Source organism: Carcharodon carcharias, chromosome 1, assembly GCF_017639515.1.
Source record: "Carcharodon carcharias isolate sCarCar2 chromosome 1, sCarCar2.pri, whole genome shotgun sequence".
Taxonomy (NCBI): Eukaryota; Metazoa; Chordata; class Chondrichthyes; order Lamniformes; family Lamnidae; genus Carcharodon; species Carcharodon carcharias.
This window is the reverse complement of record NC_054467.1, coordinates 226,611,218-226,624,234: the sequence shown is the minus strand read 5'-3', so window position 1 is coordinate 226,624,234 and position 13,017 is coordinate 226,611,218. Positions and strand designations below refer to the sequence as shown.

Genomic DNA, 13,017 nt, shown 5'->3' with positions numbered 1-13,017 from the left:
TGATGATGGGACAGTGATACATGGTAAAGAGAGAAGGTGGCATAGTGGTAATGTCACTGGACTAGTAATCGAGAGACCCAAGCTAATGCTCTGGGGACATGGGTTCAAATCCCTCCACAGCGTCTGGTGGAATTTCAATTAATAAATCTGGATTACAAAACTGATCTCAGTAATGGTGACCATGAAACTATTATCGATTGTTGTAAAAACCCATCTGGTTCACTAATGTTTTTTAGGGAAGGAAATCTGCCATCCTTATCTGGGCCAAGACGCAGCCACCTTGACTGCCCTCTGAAATGTTACGTTCAAGGGCAATTAAGGATGGACAACAAATGCGAGCTTTGTCAGCGACTCCTCCAACCCATGAAACAATAGTAATATAGGCTGCTTACACTCAATGTTAAGGATCACACATGAAGGATGATCACTCCACTTGCAAAAGGTCAAACATTTACGCAACGAGGAATCGATGCCTTCAGGAGGGGGAAAGAAATTTGGGTAGAAATAACAACACTGAGCTTCAGTGTAACCATTGGCATTGGAATGCTGCAAATGGGTCCTTTTTGGTCAACTGACTTCACCAATACATAAGCCAGTGGCCAGCCCCTCTACTGTAATTAATTGACCAATGCTGTAATTACATAGAATGTATAGCAAAGAAACTGGCCATTCAGCCTAACTAGCCCATGCTAGTTTTTATGCTCTACACAAGCCTCCTTTCATCCTACCTCCATATCCTTCTATTCTTCATCAATGAAACATTAGGAGGAATATTTACAGGAAGAATGTGTGGTACTGAATGCAAACGATTTAATGGTAAGCAGCTGTGTTTATTTATTTATTTTAAACGTGACAAGAGAAAAGCAAGGTCACGTTTAATCCAAGGGACATATACCTAATGAGCGATACTTGGTGTGAATGGCTTACCACTCACAATGTAATGTGGTTTCCCCCCCATCCCCTCCCATCACTGGAATCATTTTACTGGTGATTCACTCACCGGCATCTTCAGCACTATGTTTACTCTGGTTTGCCTTTGTCTGCAACTGGAAAACATAATATTGCCAGATGAAATGAGAAGACAACAGCACAATCAAAGAGCGCACATTAAACCATTCTCATGCCAATCCTCTCATCAGAATCTCAGTCATGGGGTTGGTATGGATAGCAATAGCACTGAGCAGAAAGGAGGAGCCATTTTCTTTCCTCCCTTCCTTTCCACCTAAGTCATTGGCTGGCTTTCAATGTCACTGGATGTACTTCAATGTCAGTGTGGCACCCCATCAGTAATTCACTGCCTAGACTGTTGTGCTCACATCTCTGGAGTTGGTCTTAAAGCTTTGACTCAGAGGAGGGCTGCACTGTTGGAGCTGCCATTTTTTGGATGAGATGTTAAACCCAGGCTCCATTCACACTCTCGGGTGGATGTAAAAGATCCCAGGGCACGATTTCAAAGAAGAGCTGGAAGGGTGTGCTGGCCAATATTTATCCCTCAATCAACATCATAAAAAGCAGATTATCTGGTCATTAACCTTGCTGGCTCTGGGAGCTTGCTGTGTACCAATTGACTATCGTACTTCCTAGAACATTTCAGAAGTACCTGACTGACTCTAAAGCACTTTGAGAACTGCTGAGGCAGTGAAAAGCGCTGTACAAACACAAGTTCTTCCTTATTTCTTATGAGGTTAAACGTGAACATCATCAGGTGTTTGGAGAAAAACAGAACAAAGGAGAAGAGAGCTGTAAAGATAGAACTGGGAGGAAATGAGGCTGTAAAGTCTGTCCCTTTTACCAATCAAAATTAAATCTTTTACTTTAAAACTTCAAGGTCCAAATTGGGAAGGGACATTGGTCCTTATTTTTATATAGAAAATGTCACTGTTGCTGTGGTCTAAATTGCACTGCTGCTGTGAAGCATTACTGCTCCTCCTAGGTGAACAAGTAAAATAAAACACACTACATCGACACAGCACTCACAGCCCAGTGTACTCCATTGACATAGCACTCAGCCCAGTGTACTCCATCAATGCAGCACTCACAGCCCAGTGCACACCAACGACACAGCACTCACAACCCAGCGTATTCCATCGACACAGCACTCACAGCCCAGTGCACACCATCAACACAGCACTCACAGCCCAGTGCACACCATCGACACAGCACTCACAGCCCAGTGTACTGCATCGACACAGCACTCACAACCCAGCATACTCCATCAACGCAGCACTCACAGCCCAGTGTACTCCATCAATGCAGCACTCACAGCCCAGTGTACTCCATCAATGCAGCACTCACAGCCTAGTGTACTCCATCAATACAACATTCACCACCCAGTGAGTGCAGCTGACTAACTGAGTGAAGACTTTGAAGAGAGGGAATTTTAAGTGTTAATTTTGTTCTTAATTTTGCTCTCAAAATCTAATCTAGCCTGTAATTAGCAGTAAATGGAAAGTACTGTGCAAACAGGCTAAGTTATGCCTTGCAGGTTTAGACAGGATAAACTCACTCTCAGCTGTAGGAGCTCAGTAGTTAATTAGCTAACTGGTTGAATATGGTTATCGTAGCCCCAGTTCAGCTTACTATCAATTCAGGATTCTTTAGTGTAGCCTTGGTAAACAGAGCGCAGCTAACTAACAGTGAAGATTTGGAGTTTGGTGAGAGGGGTGTTAGGGGGAGAAGTTGTTGTTCATTTCCTCTTTCTGTCTTTCTCACCCTATAGGAATTGGTTCTTGCTCTACTACAGGGAAAGAAACTAGCTGTTTGGTGAGTATCTGGTAAGTTCTACTCTATCCCTGTGGTTTAAAATAGTACATAAATTTGTGGTAATAAAATATATAAGAAAGCAACATAAATAAGTGATTAATATAATTAAGTCATTATTTAAAACACATTAAGGATGGCAGGACAGTTGATGTGTCAAGGTTGAAGCATGTGGGACCTCCTGGAAAATATTGTGATCCAGAGCAAACACGTCTGCAGTAAAGATTTGCGGCCTGAGGAACTTTGGCTCAGAGTCACTGGGTTGGAGGCTGAGCTGCAGACTCCGTGACACATCAGGGAGGGAGAAAGTTACCTGGATGCTTTATACCAAGAGGCAGTCACAGCACTTAGGATAGGGTCTTCTGATTTGGTCAGTGGCCAGGGACAGGAGGGTGTGACTGTGAGTGAGGCAGGTAAGGGGACACAGGGTGCAGGAGTGTGAGCCTCTGCAGTTGTCCAGTAGGTTTGATGTTCTCTCAGCTTGTTCAGATGAGAGCAGGGGCTGTAGGGTGGATAAGCAAACTGACCATGGCACTGTGGTACAGGAAGCCATCCAAGTGGGGACAGTAAAAAGGAATGTAGTGGTAGTAGGGGACAGTATAGTGAGGAGGATTGACACTGTTCTCTGCAGCAAAGAGCGAGAGTCCAGGCAGCTTTGTTGCCTGCCTGGTGCCAGGGTTTGGGACATCTGCTCAGGGCTGGACAGGATCCAGTGGTCATGGTCCATTTAAATACCACAACAAAGGCAGGGTGAGTACGGGGGCTCTGCATAGTCAGTATGATGAGCCTAGGCACCAAATTAAGAAGCTGAACCTCAAAGGTAATAATTTCTGAATTATTACCTGAGCCATGTGCAAATTGGCATAGGACAAATAAGGTTAGAGAAATGAATGTGCAGCTCAAAGACTGGTGTGGGAGAAGTGGGTTCCAATTTGTGGGGCACTGACACCAGTATTGGGGAAAGTGGGATCTGGACCATTGGGGTGGTCTACACCTGAACTCTGCTGGGGTTGGTATTCTTGCGAGCCATATAACTGTAGAAGTAGAGAGGGTTTTAAACTGAACGGAGGGGGCAATCTACCCTGTCTAGTCCTGTTAGAATTTTATAGGTTTCTTTGAGATCCCCCCCCTTCATTCTTCTGAACTCCAACGAATATAATCCTAATCGACTCAATCTCTCCTCATATGTCAGCACCGCCATTCCAGGAATCAGTCGGGTAAACCTTCACCGCACTCCCTCTATAGCAACTACATCCTTCCTCACATAAGGAGACCAAAACTACACACAATATTCCAAGTGTGGTCTCACCCTGTATAATTGCAATAAGACATCTCTACTGCTGTACTCAAATCCTCTCGTTATGAAGGCCAACATACTATTTGCCACCTTTACCGCCTGCTGCACCTGCATGCTTACTTTCAGCGACTGGTGTATGAGGACACCCAGGTCTCTTTGCACATTCCCCTCTCTCAATTTATAGCCATTCAGATAATAATCTGCCTTCCTGTTTTTGCTACCAAAATGAATAACCTCATATACCAGCATGTGTGCAGGAAGTGTCTCTAGCTGTAGCTGCTGGAAGCCTGGGTTTTGGAGCTGGAGCGGCAGCTGGGGACACTGTGGAGCATCCGCAAGGCGGAGAGTATCATGGATAGCATGCATAAAGAGGTGGTCACACCGCAGGTTAAGAGTCCACAGGCAGGAAGGGAATGGGTGACCACCAGGCAGAGCAAGAGGATTAGGCAGGCAGTGCAGGAATCTCCTGTGGCTATTCCCCTACAAAACAGATATACCACTTTGGATCCTGTTGAGGGGAATGGCCTCTCAGGGGAAAGCAGCAACAGCCAAGTTCGTTGCACCACGGTTGGCTCTGCTGCATAGGGGAGGAGTAAAACATGTGGGAATGCAATAGTTACAGGGGATTCAATTGTAGGGGGAATAGATAGGACATTCTGAAGGGGTAGGGTGAACACAGTGGTTGTGGTACACACTGGTACAAACGACATATGTTGAAAAAAAAGGGATGAGGTTCTAAAAACAGAATATGGGAGTTAGGAAGTAAGGTGGAAAGTAGGATCTCAAATTTAGTGATCTCAGGATTACTACCAGTGCCAAGTGCTAGTCAGAGTAGAAATAGCAGGATATATCGGATGAATACGTGGCTGAAGAGATGGCGTGCGGGGGAGGGTTTCAGATTCCTGGGACATTGGGACCAGTTCTGGGGGAGGTGGGACCAGTGCAAACTGGACGGGTTACGCCTGGGCAGGACTGGGACAAAAGACAGAAAGGGGAATAAGAAAAGTGATAGGCAGAGAAATAAGCAGAGAAATTAAGGGCAAGGATCAAACGGGGCCTCAGTGAAAAATAGTGGGAACGGGACAAGGTAATGTTAAAAAGACAAGCCTTAAGGCTTTGTGCCTTAATGTGAGGAGCATTCGCAATAAAGTGGATGAATTAACCGTGCAAATAGATGTAAACAGGTATGATATTGTCGGGATTACAGAGACATGGCTGCAGAGTGACCAGGGATGGGAACTGAACATCAAGGGAAATTCAGTGTTTAGGAAGGACAGACAAAAAGGAAAAGGTGGTGGAGTTGCATTGCTGGTTAAAGAGGAAATTAACACAATAGTGAGGAAAGATAGTGATGATGTGGAATCTGTATGGGTAGAGCTGGGAGAGGCAAAAAACATTAGTGGGGTTTGTATATAGACCCCCAAACTGTAGTGGTGATGTTGGGAATAGCATTAAACAGGAAATTAGAGACGCATGCAACAAAGGAACATTGGTAATTATGGGTGACTTTAATCTGCATATAGATTGGGCAAATCACATTAGTAACAATACCATAGAGGAGGAATTCCTGGAGTGTATACGGGATGGTTTTCTGAACCAATACGTTGAGGAACCAACTAGAGAACAGGCCATCCTAGACTGGGTATTGTGTAATGAGAAAGGAATAGTTGGCAATCTAGTTGTGCGAGGCCTCTTGGGGATAAGCGACCATAATATGATAGAATTCTTCATCAAGATGGAGAGTATTTGATTCTGAGACTAGGGTCCTGAATCTTAATAGGAAACTACGATGGGACGCGAGTTGGCTATGATGGATTGGGAAATGTTACTTAAAGGGACGACAGTGGATACGCAATGGCAAACGTTCAAAGAGCGCATGGGTGAACTGCAACAATTGTTTATTCCTGTCTGGTGCAAAAGTAAAACAGGAAAAATGGCCAAACCATGGCTTACAAGGGAGATTAGAGATAGTATTAGATCCAAGGAACAGGCATACAAATTGGCCAAAACAAATAACTGACCTGAGGATTGGGAGCACTTTAGAATTCAGCAAGCACTGGCATTTAGAGTAAGAGGCAACTTAATTGAAACCTTCAAGATCCTGAGGGGTCATGACAGGGTGGACACGGAGAGGATGTTTCCTCTTGTCAGAGAATCTAAAACTAGGGGTCACTGTTTAAAAACAAAGGGTTGCTCATTTAAGTAGTATTCAGATGAACACTTGAAACACCATAGCATGCAGGGCTATGGGCCAAGTGCTGGAGAATGGGATTAGAATAGATAGGTGCTTGATGACTGGCATAGAAATGATACACCGAAGGGCCTGTTTCTGTGCTGTATAACTCTGACTCTATGACTCTAAGACAGAGATGAGGAGAAATTTTTGAAACTCTCTTCTACAAAAGGTGGTGGAAGTAGAGCCTTTGAATATTTTTAAGGCAGAGTTAGATAGATTCTTGATTGATAGGGATGTGAAGGGTTATCATCCCAGGCAGGAATATGGAGTTGAGGTTACATTCAGATCAGCAATGATCTTATTGAATGGCACAGCAAGCTTGAGGGGCCGAGTGACTTACTCCTGCTCCTAATTCGTAATACAGCGCTCACAGCCCAGTGTACTGTTATGGCACAGTGGATGGTAAATGCTGAGCTGTTCAAATCCCAGCGGGAAACTTGAAACAACTGCCACAACTATTTTACAATTTGTATTTATTTTGAGATGCATGCCTTGAATTCAGTAGTACGAGGCCACCAAGTCTTAGGTTTCTTACCAAATTAAATTAAACCTTTATTAATTTTTTAAGAATGATCTTACGCACATACATAGGTTTACAAATTACTACTATGATAACTCCTAGCTCCCCAAGTTAATCTAACTCCCGGTTACACCTCTATCAAGGCAACAGTAAAACACAGATTTTAAAAGACACAGGCAAAGCAACACGATACCCTGAACAGTCGAATTCAAAGTGAGTTTTCTTTATTTCAATTCTTGTAGACAGCAACTTGAGGCTTAGAGGCTGGAGGCTTTTCACACTTATTAGATCTTGGAACTCATTTTTCTTACACAAAATCTCATCTCCTCCCATTGTCCCAATATGCCTTTTCAACTCTACTTTTCTAATAATAAAAATCATTCATAGTACTAATTTTATCAGTAAGCTTTGGAAAAAATAAACACACACTTTGGCTTCTTCTGGCTAAGTGTAACATTTCACCACCTCTTTTGAAATTCAAATTATTCTGGTTTATCTAAAAATGCAAATTTTCCCTTTACACCTTACATTCTAAAACTTCAGCCATGCTTACCTACTTAACATTTCAAACCTAGCTTCTCTTCTTGATATGGCAAAGCTTTCAGACCAGCTGTCTTTAATTTAATTAAGTCCCCCCCACCACCAAACCAACCCCCCCAACACACACACACACACACACACACACACACACACACACACACACACACACACACACACACACACACACACACACACACACACACACACACACACACACACACACACACACACACACACACACACACACTATTCCTACCATACAATAAATTCCAATAACATTATGAAAATTATTTTATTTTCCTGACATGTATGTTATTAATACAGCACTCACAACCCAGTGTGCTCCATCAACACAGCACTCACAACCCAGTGCGCTCCAACAACACAGCACTCACAACCCCAGTGCGCTCCATCAACACAGCACTCACAACCCAGTGCGCTCCATCAACACAGCGCACTCACAGCCCAGTGCGCTCCATCAACACAGCGCACTCACAGCCCAGTGCGCTGCTTCAACACAGCGCACTCACAGCCCAGTGCGCTGCATCAACACAGCGCACTCACAGCCCAGTGCGCTCCATCAACACAGCGCACTCACAGCCCAGTGTACTCCCTACATGTCTCTCACGTTACAAACATTCTGAATAGCTGTCTCTGCTCCAGTTCATTTGGAATAATGTAGTGAAGTATGCCTGAGTGTCTAGGACACTGTGGAAAAGTGATGCTAGGTGATCATGATGGGAGTTTCAGTGTTTCTTCATCATAGAACCTCTTTCTTTGGTTCTGTAACCTGCTCTTTTGCTGACCATTATGGTAGTCAGATGGGGCCTAAGTGATGCACTGATGTTCAAACTTTACCTTAAGCAAAGTAAAATAATTTATGGGATGGAACAGAAACAGAATAGTATCAGAAATGTTAGTAGATAAGCAACAGAGCAGAACATTTTAAAGAGCTATTGTGAGGAATTCTTACTTTCTCTTGCTGTTTGGAATTGCTGATCCCAGAAATTCGATTCAGCATCTGTTCAACCTCATCCTTTTCTTTACATTTTTGCTCGTAAGTCTTCTTGGACTAGAGTAAATACAAAAGAATGAACAATAATTCACAAAACAGAGATTCCAAAGGAAGGTTCTAACCCTGATCCATTTACCCCAGTATCTTTCTGCAACCAGTTACATTTTCTCCTACTAATGTGGGTGATATCATGTTAGGCAGGGAAGTCAATCCCTTTATAAGAGGGTGTTATGTCGTGAGAGAGATGCAAACCCACTATTATGGGTTTCCTTGCTGGGCAGCATAATGGGGGTTTCATTTTTCTAGTGAAAGAAGTGCAACTACATTGGGTGTAATGCCAGCCACTGGGCGATTTCCTCTAATGGAGCTAACAATATCAGTCAGTGAGGAACAATCCCACTATAACAGGTACCATATCAGTCAGTGAGGAACAATCCTACTATAACAGGTACAATATCAGGCAGTGAGGAACAATCCCACTATAACAGGTACAATATCAGTCAGTAAGGAACAATCCCACTGTGACAGGCACAATATCAGTCAGTGAGGAACAATCCCGCTGTGACAGGTATAATGTCAGTTCAATCAGTGAAGAACAATCCCACTGAAGTGGGAAATTGGGCCTGAACTTTCCTGCGGGCAGTGGGATCCCAACATCAGGACCATATGTGGGTCCTGAGCCCATGCATATGCTCGCTGCACCTACTGGAACAACTTTACATGAAATGACCTCTTACTTGGTCACCCTCCATGTTTGCCGTCCAATTACAAATAGAAGGCGGATCAGAGAAATGGGAGACTGCAGCAACATCCCCTGTGCAACCAGATACATTGAAAGCTGACATCACACAGACTAGGCAGATTTCAAATTTGGACAATGCTGGTCCTGGCAATGCCTGCATCGTCATCACCTGAAAAAAGAAATGTGAAGCAGCAAGGTGGGTCCTGCAGCAGTGTTATTGAAAAGGGCCAAGCACCCTGTCTGTGGTTGAGTTAAAATTTATGGAACTTTTTCCACTGGAAAGCATCTGAAACTACCCTGGAGCTTTTCAGTGCATCTTCCAGTGAGTGATGTTGCACCCTCACAGGGATAACAGAAGAGCAGTTGAATTGTCCACACAAAAGGCTGCAACAGGATGAGGGGGTGGGGGTTGGTGTGTGGGAGGGGAAGCAGTGGCAGTGCCTCTGGGTCTGCAGCATGACAGGAAACTGGTGCACAGGTTACAGAGACAGCAAGGTCTGCAAGATGTCCTCTGTCCAGTTGGAGCTGGATTCTTCCATGTTGCTCAACATTGACACAAGGCTAAAACAAAAACAGAATTACCTGGAAAAACTCAGCAGGTCTGGCAGCATCGGTGGAGAAGAAAAGAGCTGACGTTTCGAGTCCTCATGACCCTTCGACAGAACTTGAGTTCGAGTCCAAGAAAGAGTTGAAATATAAGCTGGTTTAAGGTGTGTGTGTGGGGGACGGAGAGAGAGAGAGAGAGAGAGAGACAGGTGGAGTGGGGGAGTGGTTGTAGGGACAAACAAGCAGTGATAGAAGCAGATCATCAAAAGATGTCAACAACAATAGTACAAAAGAACACATAGGTGTTAAAGTTAAAGTTGGTGATATTATCTAAACGAATGTGCTAATTAAGAATGGATGATAGGGCACTCAAGGTATAGCTCTAGTGGTGGTGGGGAGAGCATAAAAGATGTAAAAAAAAAAATAAATTTTTTTTTTATAATGGAAATAGGTGGGAAAAGGAAAATCTATATAATTTATTGGAAAAAAAAGAAAAGGAAGGGGGAAACAGAAAGGGGGTGGGGATGGGGGAGGGAGCTCAAGACCTAAAGTTGTTGAATTCAATATTCAGTCCGGATGGCTGTAAAGTGCCTAGTCGGAAGATGAGGTGTTGTTCCTCCAGTTTGCGTTGGGCTTCACTGGAACAATGCAGCAAGCCAAGGACAGACATGTGGGCAAGAGAGCAGGGTGGAGTGTTAAAATGGCAAGCGACAGGGAGGTTTGGGTCATTCTTGCGGACAGACCGCAGGTGTTCCGCAAAGCGGTCGCCCAGTTTACGTTTGGTCTCTCCAATGTAGAGGAGACCACATTGGGAGTAACGAATGCAGTAGACTAAGTTGGGGGAAATGCAAGTGAAATGCTGCTTCACTTGAAAGGAGTGTTTGGGCCCTTGGACGAGGAGAGAGGAAGTGAAGGGGCAGGTGTTGCATCTTTTGCGTGGACATGGGGTGGTGCCATAGGAGGGGGTTGAGGAGTAGGGGGTGATGGAGGAGTGGACCAGGGTGTCCCGGAGGGAGCGATCCCTACGGAATGCCGATAGGGGGGGGTGAAGGGAAGATGTGTTTGGTGGTGGCATCATGCTGGAGTTGGCGGAAATGGCGGAGGATGATCCTTTGAATGCGGAGGCTGGTGGGGTGATAAGTGAGGACAAGGGGGACCCTATCATGTTTCTGGGAGGGGGGAGAAGACGTGAGGGCGGATGCGCGGGAGATGGGCCGGACACGGTTGAGGGCCCTGTCAACGACCGTGGGTGGAAAACCTCGGTTAAGGAAGAAGGAGGACATGTCAGAGGAACTGTTTTTGAAGATAGCATCATCGGAACAGATGCGACGGAGGCGAAGGAACTGAGAGAATGGGATGGAGTCCTTACAGGAAGCGGGGTGTGAGGAGCTATAGTCGAGATAGCTGTGGGAGTCGGTGGGTTTATAATGGATATTGGTGGACAGTCTATCACCAGAGATTGAGACAGAGAGGTCAAGGAAGGGAAGGGAAGTGTCAGAGATGGACCACGTGAAAATGATGGAGGGGTGGAGATTGGAAGCAAAATTAATAAATTTTTCCAAGTACCGACGAGAGCATGAAGCGGCAACGAAGTAATTATCGATGTACCGGAGAAAGAGTTGTGGAAGGGGGCCGGAGTAGGACTGGAACAAGGAATGTTCCACATACCCCATAAAGAGACAGGCATAGCTGGGGCCCATGCGGGTACCCATAGCCACACCTTTTATTTGGAGGAAGTGAGAGGAGTTGAAGGAGAAATTGTTCAGCGTGAGAACAAGTTCAGCCAGACGGAGGAGAGTAGTGGTGGATGGGGATTGTTCGGGCCTCTGTTCGAGGAAGAAGCTAAGGGCCCTCAGGCCATCCTGGTGGGGGATGGAGGTGTAGAGGGATTGGACGTCCATGGTGAAGAGGAAGCGGTTGGGGCCAGGGAACTGGAAATTGTTGATGTGACGTAAGGTGTCAGAGGAATCACGGATGTAGGTGGGAAGGGACTGGACAAGGGGAGAGAGAAGGGAGTCAAGATAACGAGAAATGAGTTCTGTGGGGCAGGAGCAAGCTGAGACGATCGGTCTACCGGGGCAGTTCTGTTTGTGGATTTTGGGTAGGAGATAGAAGCGGGCCGTCCGAGGTTGGGCGACTATCAGGTTGGAAGCTGTGGGAGGGAGATCCCCAGAGGAGATGAGGTCAGTGTCAGTCCTGGAAACAATGGCTTGATGTTCAGTGGTGGGGTCATGGTCCAGGGAGAGGTAGGAGGAAGTGTCTGCGAGTTGACGCTCAGCCTCTGCGAGGTAGAGGTCAGTGCGCCAGACAACAACAGCACCACCCTTGTCAGCGGGTTTGATGACAATGTCAGGGTTGGACCTGAGAGAATGGAGTGCAGTAAGTTCAGAGAGAGACAGGTTAGAATGGGTGAGAGGAGCAGAGAAATTGAGACGACTAATGTCGCGCCGACAGTTCTCAATGAAAAGATCAAGAGAAGGTAAGAATCCAAAGGGAGGGGTCCAGGTGGAGGGAGAATATTGGAGATGGGTAAAAGGATCCGTTGAACTGGGAGAGGACTCCTGCCCAAAGAAGTGAGCCCGGAGTTGAAGACGGCGGAAGAAGAGTTCAGCATCATGCCGAGCCCGAAATTCATTGAGGCGAGGGCGTAAGGGTATGAAACTAAGTCCTTTGCTGAGCACTGAACGTTCAGCATCGGAGAGGGGAAGGTCAGGGGGTATAGTGAATACACGGCTGGGGTTGGGATTGGAAGATGGGGTGGGGACGGAGGGACAGGCAGGGGTGGAGGGTCCTAGATGGGTGTTGGTGTCGGTGAGTTGTTGGAGCTTGCATTCCTTAGCACTTGAGAGAAAGAGAAAAAGTTTCTTGTTGAGGCGTCAGATGAGCCGAAGGATAAAATGAAACTGGGGGCACGCGCAGCTTTGAAAAAGGGTACGGCGGTGCTGCTGGAGGGAGAGGTCGAGTGTGTTGATATGGCAGTGCATGGCACTGAGTGTGGATTTCAGAATGTGACGGGAACAGCAGTCTGAGAAACGTTTTATGTCCCGGAGACACCTGTAATCCTGGGTGGGTTCGAAACATGAGGGGTGGAATTTCAGTTGAAATCCACGTGGGGTAAGTCGGAGATGGAGACAGTCACTGAGAAAGGAGATGTGGCTGTGAAAGCGGGTTTTAGTAAACACCTTGTCAAACACCAGGAGGGAAATGGAAAGCAAGGAAGGTGAGCAGGGCAAAAGAGAGGAACGGAAATCTTGTCGCAGAAAAGAACAGAACTTCTTCAAGGAGGTAGGCATTTCTTGAAGAGCAGTGGCAGTCAATTAAACACAGAGATAAAAACAAAAGCATCCGCAGTTTTTTTGTT

General features: G+C 45.6%; 1 protein-coding gene across 1 annotated transcript in view; it reads right to left on the bottom strand.

Moving 5' to 3' along the window:
• pstpip2 (proline-serine-threonine phosphatase interacting protein 2) overlaps positions 1 to 13,017 on the bottom strand; it is a 133,716-nt gene that overhangs the window by 27,094 nt on the left and 93,605 nt on the right. Inside the window, exons 7-8 of the mRNA XM_041199672.1 lie at positions 8,327 to 8,425; positions 1,001 to 1,046 (exon numbers count right to left, since the gene is read on the bottom strand). Coding sequence (XP_041055606.1) covers positions 1,001 to 1,046; positions 8,327 to 8,425 — 145 coding nt within the window. The remainder of the gene's footprint in view (positions 1 to 1,000; positions 1,047 to 8,326; positions 8,426 to 13,017) is intronic.